This window comes from Labrus bergylta, chromosome 21 (assembly GCF_963930695.1).
Source record: "Labrus bergylta chromosome 21, fLabBer1.1, whole genome shotgun sequence".
Taxonomy (NCBI): domain Eukaryota; kingdom Metazoa; phylum Chordata; class Actinopteri; order Labriformes; family Labridae; genus Labrus; species Labrus bergylta.
Genome location: NC_089215.1, coordinates 22,969,062 through 22,983,219, shown reverse-complemented (window position 1 = coordinate 22,983,219; position 14,158 = coordinate 22,969,062). Strand labels below are relative to the sequence as shown.

Genomic DNA, 14,158 nt, shown 5'->3' with positions numbered 1-14,158 from the left:
GTGGCTTCCAATTAAGCCAATGATCAATTATATTTAAGACTATGCCTAGATTTGGCTTAGTAAAGTCTAGGCATAGTGATTGGGCCTTATCAGAAAAATTATCTATTTCAACAATGATATAAATCGTTGACTTCTACTTGATTCATGAATTGCTTGTTGCCAAAAGTAATAAACTTTGTTTTTCTTTTAAATAATCTAGTAGCAAGTCTAACTTGAAGCTTATGGTCTGTTTTTTTTTGATACACAGTAAAAATGTTAGCTCAGGTTAATATTCAAAACGTTGCAGCGGAACAGATAGTTTTGGTTATTATCATAGGGCTCTTTAAAGCCCACCAAGCTTGAGTGAAAGTATTAGAGTTTATTACGCTTTCTATTGGACGCTGGCTCGGCTGTGGGCGTTTTAGTAAACCTGATTGGTCATGCTTGCTGCCACTCATCACCTCCGTCTCTCCTGAGCCCCTCCCCATCTCCCCACCAACTGGATGTGCAGGCCCGAGCGAGGATTTTCACGAAAACAGCCACAGCAAACTGCGTACCAGTCCAAACGAGAGGGGTGTAAAGACGAACGCGGCCCGAGGCTCTGGACACCGCGGAGTGACAGCCGAGTAGATGGCGTTCTTAAACTTACCTAACGGTTTGAGGCCTTAAACAGAGACGTAAAGAAGAGCGAAAGAGTTTTTACGGCAATGAATGCGATCTCACTTGTTTGATAGAAAGGACGGAGAGAGAGAGAGGGGCCAAACTCCCTCCCTCCGTAGAGCTCGTTCCGCCCGATGGAGGTTGACGGGACGTTTTGCAGCGAGCTCGAGGCCCGGAATGTCACCTGTGAAACGTCGGCACGTCGTCGCAGGACGTAATTAAGAAAAGCTCGCGCACACCTGTCCACGACTTTTTTTTGTTGTCAACTTCTTAGTAAAGCGGAAAAGCAAAAGTTAGCTGTGCGATGCGATCCCTCTCTCAACATGACTATCATTGATAACACATAACGAGAGGTTCTTCACCGCCTCAGGTAACCTACCAGGACAAGTGAACGACGCACTCTTACCTGTTTACGGACTTTGAATCTGATGCCAATCTTCTACAAAGTTGTCTCATTATATTTCACCATCAGCAACTTGACTCCAGCCCACTGAACAGTGTTTGTGTGTAAAAACAAGCAGTTCTTGGATATTTTTTGTGTCGCCTTTTCCATCAATCATGTCACTCAAAGACAATCCGTGTCGGAAATTTCAAGCCAACATTTTCAACAAAAGTAAATGCCAGAACTGCTTCAAGCCCAGAGAGTCACATTTGCTGAATGACGAAGACCTTAATCAGGTAAACAATTCATTTTGAACACTTACATTTCATACTTTTGATATGTGTGAGCTGACCTGTGTGACTGTGACACTGAAGCCTGTGTGATGTGCACTGCTCTGTTTGTCGTGAAGTGCAAAGGTTAGCTTAATTGGACATAATTAGTTTCCAGCCCAAGGGCGCATATTGACCTTAATTCATCCATCCAGCATTGTAACCTATATCTTTTCTGTTGCATCAGTTAGGTTAAGGTTAAAAATGCTGCTTACTGTTGCTACATTGTCCCATCCTTTTGCCATATTGCCTGATTGCTTTCACTGTTTTACATTATGCCTAATTGAGCAGTCAATACCCCCCCCCCCCCAGAGGCCCTATAGGAGACGTAAACAAATCTAAATAGTTGTTTACATTAAGTTAAAATATCACAATTGCATTTGTTTCACCCACACTGCCTGCTGAACTGTGTTGTTGGTTTTGGCAGTCCATGAATGGTGGCATCAGGTCACATTGTATCGTGATCAGTCCTCCTGCTAAGCTGATAGGCTAAAGAGTTACCTCCAGGGAGAAAGTTTGGATGAATTACACTCCTGGCAGTAATTCTTCTTCTGTTGATATCGTCTACAGCTTGTCATTATAAGGACTTGTATTGAGCTAAAATTGGAAAATATTCCTGTGATGAATGGATAGATTTTATGTCATTTTATAAAAGAACACAACAACATTTTGTTTGCGTCAATCCCATACAGCAGCTTTACAAATCTTTTCACATATTAAAAATATATTCTTAGTTGTCAGATTGGAGATGGTCTTGAGGTTATTTGTCCTTCTGAGGAGAATTCCTCACCCACTGATTATCAACCTTATCGTGTGGCTGCATCAAGTGAGAGGTTACATCTGTTGTAAAAAAGACTGAAGACCCAGGACAGTCTTTCTGTTTGAGTCCTACCTCAAGTAGATCCTGATGGACTGCAAGTCTTATTCTTTGTTGCCTTATCGACCGGCCTATGACAGAAGTTCACAGACCCACGCTGTCCCTTGGTGCAGTATTACACAGTCATTTATGATGGTGGTTGTGAATGTTGCCAAATGAACACACACAACCACACTTTAAAGACTCAATTTAAACACTGAACTGTTGAAGGGTATATGTGAAGATAGTGTCTGTGCATATACATGGTCTTTAGACTATTCTTCACAGACAGGGGGAAGCTAGTGTCCTAGCAGAAGTGTGATTCTCTCAACACTGGTGGGAACTACCCTTTCCTGCAGACCCATTATCAAATAACATCTGCAAGGTGTCATAACCTCTCAGGTCGTCTTTCCCACAGATGGATGCTGTTCCTTTTGCAGAAACTCTTGCCCTGTGAGGTGAAATGGGTTAGGAGGACATATGATAGAACATTCCTGTTACATCCTCTTTGTTTACAGAGTCACTCAGCTGAGCAGTGATGCTGGATTATCTCTGAAGTTATGACTGTAATCAAAACCACTGATAGTGGGACACATGGAGGTGCAAGGCTGGTGCAAAAAGCTTTTCCAACTTGATTTGCAGGCTTATGCTCCAGAGACTTGCAGTTGAATTATGTAACCTTCTTAATTTGTTAAAGTCTTTAGGTGGATACCTGGTGGTATACACGTTAAGTGCAATGTGTGCTCCTGTTTACACAACCCTGCAGTTGTTCTACAGGATTTTTCTATTTTGACTCAACAAACAAACAAACAAACACTACTAGTGTGGCTGAAGTTCAAGATTGTACCAGACCGGCCAGGCCAACTTGCATGTCTTGTTATGAGTTTGAATTGCAAATCTGTAGCCACTAAAGTGCTCAGACCCTGTGCTACTCTCCTGTTTCTGATCCACTGTTTTGCTAACTTCTGCCTTTAGCTGCCCCGTTCCACCCACCAGTCCATCCACTTAGAGGATCAGAGGGAAAATCATGTGTTAGCCTTTCCTTTTTTCTTTTTTTCAGGGCAGCATGGTACTCTGGGATTGAGCCAGCTGGAGAATGTAGCCTCTGGGCAGCAAGTTGTGACTAAGACACACCTTTCTGTTATTAGGCTAAAATGTGTGTTTGTCAGCTCAATCCTGTCTGGTCACAACTTTAGCGTGTAAACCATGTAGAGGCATCCAGCTACTCCTTCACTGGATCAGAATGTGCTTTATTGACCTGCTAATCAATATGTTAATGTTCCTGCTTTAGTGTTTGCGTTCAACACTGCAATTGTGTTTTTCCCTCACCAGGCAAAACCTGTGTATGGAGGGTGGCTGTTGCTGGCACCAGAGGGAACAAATTTTGACAATCCTCTGCACAGATCTCGGGTAAGTGGTTCCTCTGCTGGGCTTGAGTGAATTATGTTCACAACATGGGGCATAGTTTTGTCTCTGCACATTTTTCTGATTCCCTCTTTATGAAGGAAATGTTGTTACTGCGTCATGAAAACACAACTCGTGTTTATTTCACTCATCGTCTGCAGCTTCTGCTCATGCTTATTGTTTTTCAACAGAGAGGGGGTAATTATTCAAGAGGAAAAACATGAAGAACTCTATGCTAGCACAAAGTGGAATGTTTGAACATCAAGCAAAGCATAAACTTCATTTGTTGTGTCGAATTGCACAAAATATGCATTTCTAATAGGCATAAGAGAAGATGAAATATGGTTATAGCTTCTTAGATTTATAAAATCACTTGAGTTTTTGCCTCTACTATTGACCTTAGATATTTGTGTTATAATAGTTGAAAAAGTATAAACATCAATATTCAAGAATCAAAGTTGTATAGCTTTTATTTAGCTTTATCAGCTCCAAGAGAAACAATGCCTCTAGTAGCCCTTCTTTTAATTCTGCTCAACAGTCTGGCACTCATTTGACATTTGACAAACAGCAGGTCTGTTTTTTTTTGCTTCTTCTGTCACTGTGTCAGGGATTCAGCAGCTTCCTATGGGAGCCTCGGGCCTTTATCAGAAAACTCCTCATTCTCATGCCATAATGAGTCTTGTATTGACTTTTATTTTTATCAGTCCTACTCCCTTAGCAACATGTAATGAGAGCCCTTTTCTGTTGCACTGCTTCCTTTATCAGCTCTCCCAGATTACTCTGTGGTGGTGCATCCCAAAGAGGAGTTGGGAGAGTGTGGGGGAGGAGAGAGGAAAAGTCCCAGTTCTCACAGCCACACTGATGGCTTCCATATGGGTTTTGGTGAAAAGCACCTCCAGATCCTTCAATTCAACTCATGTCAACAGCTCGCTGCTGTCGCTTTGACGTAATCGCTGGTGTGTTCTGCCTATTCTTACAATCAGCTTTTTACTGTGGGGGAATAATTGTTGGCCTGAACGCAGTGCTGAGGTGAGCTGGTTGGTTTGGTGTAAAATGACCAACAAGTAAATAACAGAGAAAAGGAGCTGACATGATGGATGAGTCATGTTTTAGGACTACTTACATCTTACTAGTTGTGGCTTGGAGGCTCTAATTTGTCCTTCAGAATTTATTCCATAATCTATTACTTTATTGTGGATATCTTTAATGGATGACTCCTGCCAACTTAGCCCGTGAAGCTTATCAGCATCCCTGTGGAGTCCTTCCAATGCCTTTTTAGGTTACAAGCACCTCTCAATATTTAATGGCTTGGGCCCGGTTGGAATAGGAGAGCTGGTTATTTAATACTGAGACAAAACGGTGCATTAAGATAATAGGGGGGGGTCAGTGGAGAGCTCAGAAAGAGATCAATGGATACTTTCAACATATCATTGACATATTACAATATTACCAAGAGAAACCCTGACTCCACTATGTGCTACATTTAAACTTGCTGTTTAAAAAAAACAAATCAGTATTCCTCAGTATTGTGGGGTACATTTGTCACACCAACATGTTACTCTCAGATATTGAATTAATGCATTAATATGTGACCTTTAAGACAGATCTGGGCATGGTTAATGTTACAAAAAATGTTATATTAGGTCCTACTTTAAATAGGTTTTGTTCTTCTTTTAACCTTTTATCTTGAACCTTTAATTAATAAGTATAAGCAAACTAAAAACTGGATGATGGACCTTTTGGAGCATGATGAAAATGGGTTTCCAGTCAGCTTTAAAACTTGTGATGTGGTAAAGCCTGAAACTCTGCCAACTAAGAACTGTGCTGCAACTGTTTCCCAAAGGCTTCATACTCTTGTGTATGTTCTATTTGTTTGTGCATGCTTCCTTCATGTTGCCAAGTATTTATACCCGGAGGTGTACTGAGTAGTATATGAGATTCAGGATTTTAATTGTAAAATACATCGATGTGGTAATACAGATCCAATATTGAATCTGTGGCTTTATAATCAAATATCTGCCTGTACTTGTGACAGTTACTTAACTGGCATGATTAAATTGGTCAATTCATAATAAATAAACAGCTGTCAAACCCACACACAACTTCTTCACATGCTTCTTCATCCTCTATTACATGCTGATTGTATTTACTGCTGGGATTGATCCTCATGACCATGTGTGTAATCAAAAATATTCTGGTTTTCTTTTTATGCAGAAATGGCAAAGGAGGTTCTTCATCCTGTACGAGCATGGCTTGCTCCGCTATGCTCTGGACGAAATGGTAGGTGAAAGCTTTGCTCCTCCCTCCTTCATAGCCCAACATCAGTCAACATTATGTTCTGTCCATTTCAAAAGTAATCTATTACATTTAAAAACTATCTGAGCTTTTGTTCATCTTTGTTAATCTGTGTTTATGAAACTCAGCACAATATATGTCAGTGGAAGGGAAGTGACAATTCCCCTTTAAGTTTGGGAGTATTGAAAGGGAAAGTGGTGAAGAAAGCTGGCATTACCAGCACACAGTGAAAAGAAACAAATAGAACAGATGACCAAAAAGATTAGCTTATTACTGAAATATGATGAAATATAAACCAGGTGACATAAGGTCTTTATTAAATAATCCTCTCTTTTCAGACAAATGAAATCAAGGCCTGATATTTTTCATTTACTGAAGGATTTACAATCAAAGCACGATATATTATAATAACAATGATATGGTACGAGTACTAATCAAATGATATCACTACCTGTTTGGATACCACGGCAACAGAAGTCCTAGGCACCAGATATAGTAATTTATAGTAAACTGCTAAAGTTTAAATTGCACAAAAGTCTTGTGTGCGAAACTTTAGGTTTAAAAATAAATGACTGAGGATCTGTAGCTTAATCAAAGCTCCTGAACTTTTTGATACCAACGATGATAAAAACAACATATATTGTATTGTTTTAAAACTCTTGGTATTGAAGGATCCACGATGTGGACATGTTAATATGAAAACTTTTCCAAGACGTTAATAATTGTAGTTACAGTCACTTCCGCTTGACCATGAGGTCACCTCACAGTTAACACCAGAGTATTTAGTGAGTGTGTTAAACACTGGCCTAACTAGCACAATGGTGTCAAAGGAATCAAGTGACACCACATGGTGTTGATACTGAAAGTCATGTGCCACGCTGTGTGTGTTTGTTCAAGGGGCTTACACTCTTATTGTGCAAGAGCCCTGTGATGACTTCCTCTTCTGAAAGAAAGAAAAAACAGTAAAAACAACTCAAAATCTGCAAAACTCAAGTCTTCAGTGATTTTATTGGTACCACCAATAGTCTCATATCTATACAGTCATCATAAAGTGGCTGTGCAGTCTGACTGGCTCTCTTCTGGAGTTCTTGTTTATGTAGGTCACTTAATGCTGAATAGTTTTTTTTTTGTTCTATTACTGCTGCTTTATGTTGCAGCGTGTGGGCTGGCTGAATATCGATTGACCCAAAGCGGTGCTTGGCAGCTTTTTTCTAAACGTGGGATGTGCTTTGAAAAATGCTGAAAGCAGAAGTAGTTGAAACAGCACAAGCTTTGTTGCTTTTGACCCTTTCATACTGTATGTGGCATTCTCTGGCAGAGCTGAGAGGGTTTATGTATTAGAGGCCACAAGAGCCTGGATGCTGTGTAGATATTTTTCATGGCTATGGTCTTTAGGGTCAGTTTCTCCTTATAGATATTTCCTATATGTCGATGTGAAGGCTCCTATTTACATATTAGACCAGGAGCAGAAAAGGTTTATTTTTAAAGAGAATTTCATCATACTAAAAATGGGAAAACATGCTACATTGGGCTTCATTTGTTCTTCAAAATGAAGTAAATGTATATTAGTGAGGCACTGGGGGAGAAGAAAGATGGATGTGTGTTTACTGGAAGAAACAAAGGAAAGAGGCGGATGTCCTCCTTCCCATTCAGCCGCCTCCCTGGATGTCACTCGTCATCTTTTCATCTCCTTTCTGAAAGCTTGATCAAAAGGAGAGGAGGGAGGGTAGCAAGGGTCTAGAGCTGAAAATATCAAGTGACACTAAATATAGAAGCTCACTTGTCACATCGAACCCATCAGAATTAATTAGAATAATTGTTTTTTGTTGTTGAATAAACAGCTGCAAAAACTTGGCAAATCTTCATATGTAGCTAGCAAAATTAAATCATATGGCCATAGAGATTAGATGAAGTAGCCCCTCTCTCTTTGATAAACAGTTCAGTTAATTAATTAACATTAAGTGCACTGTCAAAACATTGTGTGAAGCTATAAAAAACAGAGCCAGTTGGTCTCTTCTTTAAACCAATGATTGAAGCTAAGTGGTTGGTTTAACAGATGGGTTTGTATTGCCTTCCTCTAAAGTAATTTGAGTATTTAGATTAGTAGAAACTGCCTTGTATTGCAAAAAGCTTCATATGCAAGGTAACTTTATTTGTATTTATATGTTCAATCAAGGAGAAACAAAATCTAGAAAGTAGACCACATCAGTTACATTGTTTTATAGAGCATGACTGCAGGTCAAATGTAAAGACTGCCTGCTCTGCGGCCTTCATAACATAGCTTCAAACCACATCAGAGCCCCTGATCAGAGAGCCCTGGTTGGGGATGCAGATGAGGGGGGTCCCCCCTCTGTTTTTCTCTCTGCCTAGTTTTATGGCTCTTGTGTCTTGGCTCTAACCAAACCCAGATGGGCTGCGGTCCAAACCTTCAGGATGTGGCACCGCTCTGAGGGGAAAGGAACGGGTTAGCAAAGGCCTGGCTTCGGCAGGGCCACCGATTTGGGGTTGCCCACCTACAGTGAACACCCAACACTACACCCCACTGCCATCATTTCATGCAAACAGAGCAGCTGTGGCTTTGAAGAGACAAGTGGTAGGAAGAAGACAGTGTAGTATGAGAGGAAGATGAAGGGAAAATGTGCCCTGATCGGAAGGTTGGAGAGCGTGACTAGCATGCTGTAAATGATCGCCTGCAAAGAACATGTGCTGCCATGCTAGGCTAATTCATTAGCACCGAAGGGACCTGAAAAGTGTTGTCAAAGTTTTTCAGTGTATTTTAGCACTGTACAATTAGACAGCTGTATATATCTTAATTCAGTCCTGTGTTCCCTGTAAACACAAGCTAGATTTTCCCAGAGCAACCCAACGAAGTTATTTCAGGAATACGTTGCCATGGTAACATGTTTAGTCCCATTGTCCAGCAACAGTTGACTGTGGCATGTGTAGCATGGGACAGTTATTCTCTGTTTTGTGGAGAGCTCTGGTTGTCTCTGTCCTGACTGAAGGAAAAGAGTACAGAACGCTCTGGATGCAAAGAGTGTGTGGGCTGAAGCCGTCTGTAGGCTCAGTCAGATCGAGACAGAGCCTTTCTACGGTAGCCTCAGACACAGCATCGAAAAACAAATGTGCAACGCTGGATTTTACAGAGTGAGAGTTTGTGCTGAGATTGCACATTTGTGCTTCTCAGGGTCTGCATGTGTGAGTGAATGCACCTGGGACAGAGGGTGCTTGACTGCAAAAGCCGTGTCAGGAACAGGTGTGGCAAGAATCAGAAAGAAACCTCCAGACTTAAACTAACTTAAGCTTAGGACTCTCAGTGCAATGCCAAAATGTTCAAATATCCCACTGGGAGAAGTTGGTTTGGAGAAGTATGTACATAAAAACCACAAAAAAACAGTGACATACAGACTACAAATAATTATATAGAAGCTCAAAAAATCTGGAATAAAATCCAACATTAATACTGATAATCAAATAGACTGGTAGAAATAAACATACTAAGAATTAAAGGATTAGTCTGGCTCAAAAGGTAACATTCATGAAAAAAGGATCAAAAGTCTTTTAAATGTAAAACCCACAGAGAGCATTTAATAATCTAATGGCAGAGGATATGAATAAATTAGAAAAAGGTTTAGTGTTACAGGTAGGACACAACGCTGCCCTGATGGCATCAGAGAAAATGTACTGGATAGAACATGACAAGAAGATGAAATAATCATCAACTACTAATTCTAACAACTTTCTGTTTTTAATACAGGTAAAGAAAGATAAATAAACATTTGTGATAAAGCTTTTCAAGTTGTTAAAGGGACATGAGAAACACGAAACACAAAATCCATTATCACCTCACGGTGAGGGCAGGTGTGTAGGTGTTAAGAGCTCCCGAGCACAGAAAAGCCACTTTGATGACATCAGTGTGGTTTAAAATGATGAACACCTACACTATAATAACTGCTTTGCTACGCGCTACCAAATACCACACAACACCTAGCTCCCATTGACCTTGTTTTGACCCAATTGTTACTCACCCACACACACTCTTGATCATATGATCTAGACTGATTTATTTTTTTCTTTGGGTATCTCGATCTCTGTTGTGGTCTCTGAGCTCACACTGAATCACAGCCTCACTGTTTTCACATCCTTAGATGATGAAGCTCTTTAATTACTGTTGAAAATGGATTGCTTACATTGTTTCCTGGTTTTGTTGAAGGCTTTTGGAGCTGCTCATCAATAGTGCACTTTATGCTCTCAATCTTTTCAGTTCATGTTTTTCAGTACCGATAGAACAAGCCAGGCATACCTGCTAATAAAACGAGGGTTAGGGTTAACCCTAACCCTAAAACAATGCCGCCTATTGAGTTGCACCTCACAAAAGGCCCATTCAAAGACGCATGAATTGCATCTGCCTTAAGACTGCATCTATTCAAGGAAGCTGACTGTCTGTATGTATTCTTTTTTGAGCAGAACATGATGTTCTCATGATGTTTCAGTTGTTGAAGTCATTCTCATTTAATATCAGCTCAATTAATTTCCTGTGTTTACTGGAATTCAAATAGTAGAACCCTTGCCCCGTAGCACTGTCCAAGAACTGAGAGTTTAGACAACATTCCCTCCATTTCCCACACATTTGTGCATTCTTTTAACTTGATACACACTGTTCTGCTGCTTCTCTCCTGCATCTGCCAGACATGAGCTAAACAACCACAGCCAGTGTTTGCCCTCAGACATGTAAAACCTCTAACATGCTGAAGCATGCATAAACTCTATCTTTTGTAGCCTCTTGAAATGTGAATTTGAGGGCTATTTTTCACCATTTTGACAAACTTTTTTCTAATGTTAATGGATGAGGAGAGCTTTTAGGAGATCGATTAGTGGGCGGGGCCTCCGAGCAGTGTCGTTGCCTGCAGGCACTCTATGCAGGGAATAAGTGGGATCTCCACCCCTTAAATTAGGGATACTTATGGGGGCGCTTCAGTCATCCACACAGCAAGCCATGGGAAATGGATCGGAAAGGGTGTACACATGTTTGAGTTAAACTACAAGAAGCAAAGATTCAGGCAAGAAGCAAAGATTCAGGATTGGGGGACCAAGCAGTTGCTTTCGTGGAAAAAAGGTTAGAAATAAATAAGATGTTTTCTCTGTTGATAAGACTTTGCAAGCCTTCCATACTGGATCATTGTGGATTGTTTACTAAGTGTGTGGGTTCTGGCTGAAGCGTGTGTTGGTTTTTTAGAGATACGGTGCGTGAGAGTCTTCTTTAACCCCTGCCCTTTCTTCCCCATGGTTCCAGTAGGAACTGATCTGCTGGAATGTAAACAGCCATGGATTACAGTCGGGTCACTGTTCCCATTGCATAAAGCCACAAAACCATGGGAACAGCCATTCATACAACTTGTAATCATCAGGGTCTACAACGCTGTAACTGCCACTCAACTAAATGGGAACCCCACACCCAAAATCTGTCACCCAGTATAGTATAGTGATGAAAACCATTCCTTTTGATTTTGTTCTTAGTAAAGAAATGGGAATACCAAACTGGGATGCAGCAGTGGCAACAATTCTCTTAATTCCCAATTCCTTGTGCAATGCTGACCTTGTCACCATACCATGTGTGCTGTTTCCTTGGGAGGTTGAATGGGAGCAGGGTGTTATCCCTGTGCTATACCATTGCCTACAAGGGTGTGATGTAATTTCATGGGAGCACAAGTTTTAAAAATAAGGTACCACACCCAATGCTCTCCTGTTAAGTTAGTGTTGTTGGTAAAGCTTTATCAGGATGACAGGAACTGTTACATCATCATCAAGCGTTATCAAAAAACATCATAATATCTATCACTCTTTCTGTTTTTCTGTCTTTGTCTCCAACCTACTTTCCTGTAGAGGCAGATGGCTGTCCAACAATGAGTCTGGTCTTGCTTGAGGTTTCTGCTTGTTTAAAGGAAGTTTTTCCTAGCCAAGTAAATGCTCATGGTGGATTAGTGTTTGGTCTTTTTAAATAATAGAGTGTGTTTGAGTCTATATGTATAGTTTCATGAGATAACTGGTGTTTTGATTCAGTGCTGTTTGATCAAATCGTATAGATTGAATTGACTTATTTTGTAGCCTTCTTACTTTTAACAGGACTTTAATAAGGTTTTTGTTTCATTGTGTCAAGGCAGCTTAGCCCAATATCGTCTACCCCAACCAAGCACCAAGTATTTTGAGAATCAGTCTCCCTGCCAGATCTAAGCTAAGGAGTCTGCTTTACTCTTAGTTTGATCCCAAGAGAGATGATTGACCTGACACGGCAGGGAAAGTTGTTACTACTGTAGCTTCTCGAAAAATCAGACCAGAAGTAATTCGATTGTCTGCAGTAATGGTACATCTCCATCTTAGGCAGAAGATATACCAGCACACAATTTAACAGCTAATCAATAGCCCTGCTGTCCAGCAAGTGATCCAATATGTCCAACAGATTGAAGAGAAATGCCTTTGCCATAATAAGGAGAGTATGGTAAAGGTGAATACAATACAACACTCTTAGAGGGTCTATTGTGTATTTTTTTGACTTGATGGATGACCTATCTGACTCTCTGTTCACCTTGTAGTCTGACTTTCCAGTGCTTTTCTGCCCTGCTTTTTAGTTTTTCCATTGGCTTTAGTCACCCTATCATCCCGGATGTGACTAAGATAAACTCTTATCTCTACCACTTGTCCACTGTTTGAATTCTCAGATATCTTCAGTCAGAAGTCCTGGACACCCGTCTGGCTCAGGGCCAAGTCTGCTCTCTAAACATGAAACCCCCCTGAGCTGTCTTTGAGTGTCAGCCACTATTTCTATTTGGCAGTCACTGTGGTCACTTTTATAGTCTTTATCTTTAAAGGCATAATTCAAAGCGGTTACTTTCATTAGTGTTCAGACACACATGGAGAAGTGCCTGGAAACATGCTCCCAGCTGATTTGAAACTAAACTTAATTGCGGTTTTTGTTGGTGTTCTAAACTCTCAGGGATCAACTGTGAACAACAGCGTGCACAGCCCTAACACACAAAGAAGGGGACTATTTTGGTTCCCTTCATTGTCTCAGCAGAAAGTGCTGTTGACCTGGAACTACATAGATAAACTTGGACAAATACTGAAATCCAAGACTTCATCTGAATACTGTAAGAGGCAGTTTGTCCCTCTTTAAATGTCAAAACTTCTCCAGCTTTTTCATCATAACCACAAGTTGAAGGGTTTTGCTTTATCATTTAGCTTCAACTAATTTCGACTGAAAGCAAAGAGACACAGTCCTTCTCTTCAGCCCTCTGCTCTATTATTATATTAGTGTTCAGTGTAGCGTGAGCCTGTGGACAGGATCATTAAACACAGGGCACTAGGCCTATCACCAACCCGGGTAAAACAGTACTTTAATGCTCCTTGCAAATGGTTTCTCATAAGATATCTTTTTTATGCTCATGTGGTTTACCTTTTGATGGTGACTTGGACTTTTGTTCCTTTCATTCTTTGGTGAAAATGATTGCCATGTTGGGTTGAAACAAATACTTGATGGTGAGAAAAGGTCCTCTCTCTTTTCCTGGATGTCTTTTACCATTCTTTTTTTTTTTTGCACCCTCCTTCATTTTCTTGTTCTTTTTAATGATTTCCAGCCATTCATCATCCAGAGAAAGGCTGGCTCCAGGAGGCTTTGGCTAAACCAGTGTCCACTCTCGCTCGTACGGCCCTCACTTTTTTTTACTTTCCCATTACTTACTCCGATTCACTTTCCTTTCCTTTGAGCTCCTCGCTTTCTCTTATTCTGCCACTCTCTCGTATCTCCTTCTTTCATTCCAGTTTCTCACTGGCCAATAAATCATTTGTGTTGGAGAGAGAGAGCAGCAAGCAGTATTGTGTAACTTCTCTCTCCCCACAAACCCTCCTTCGTCTATAAAGCCAAACACGGCCTGACAGGCTGCTCGCTCAGTTTGTTCTAAACACTAGACCAGGACACTGACAAAAGGTTTCATTTAAAGCATCAGGGTGAGGGGCCAGCTCTGAGACAGGCACTAATAAAACAGTGGGAGAGGTGGGAAGTTGACTGCATGCGCAATGTGTGGTGTGTAGGGATGCTGAGAGGCATTTCCAGGCTAGAATTAAAATACTACCAATATTTTTTTAGAACCAGTGTATTGAGGTGTGATTTGCCATTTAAACTTAAGAGTTTGCAGAACGTTTCCTGCTTTTCATCTTCAAATCAGCAGATTTATGTGGGTGGATGGCAGAGTGGACTGT

General features: G+C 40.7%; 1 protein-coding gene across 8 annotated transcripts in view; it reads left to right on the top strand.

The window, feature by feature from the left end:
* The first annotated feature begins 516 nt into the window (after positions 1 to 516).
* si:ch73-103b11.2 (myosin phosphatase Rho-interacting protein) overlaps positions 517 to 14,158 on the top strand; it is a 49,625-nt gene continuing 35,983 nt past the window's right edge. For 3 of the 8 annotated variants that reach the window (XM_020637523.3, XM_020637522.3, XM_020637521.3), the window contains exons 1-3: positions 518 to 1,317; positions 3,539 to 3,616; positions 5,825 to 5,890. In XM_020637523.3, the coding sequence (XP_020493179.2) occupies positions 1,198 to 1,317; positions 3,539 to 3,616; positions 5,825 to 5,890 (264 nt within the window). In that variant the 5' untranslated portion in view covers positions 518 to 1,197. Of the gene's footprint in view, positions 1,318 to 3,538; positions 3,617 to 5,824; positions 5,891 to 14,158 lie in introns of all 8 variants that reach the window. The other 5 variants (XR_002278085.3, XR_002278084.3, XR_002278083.3 and 2 more) reach the window with 4 other exon arrangements.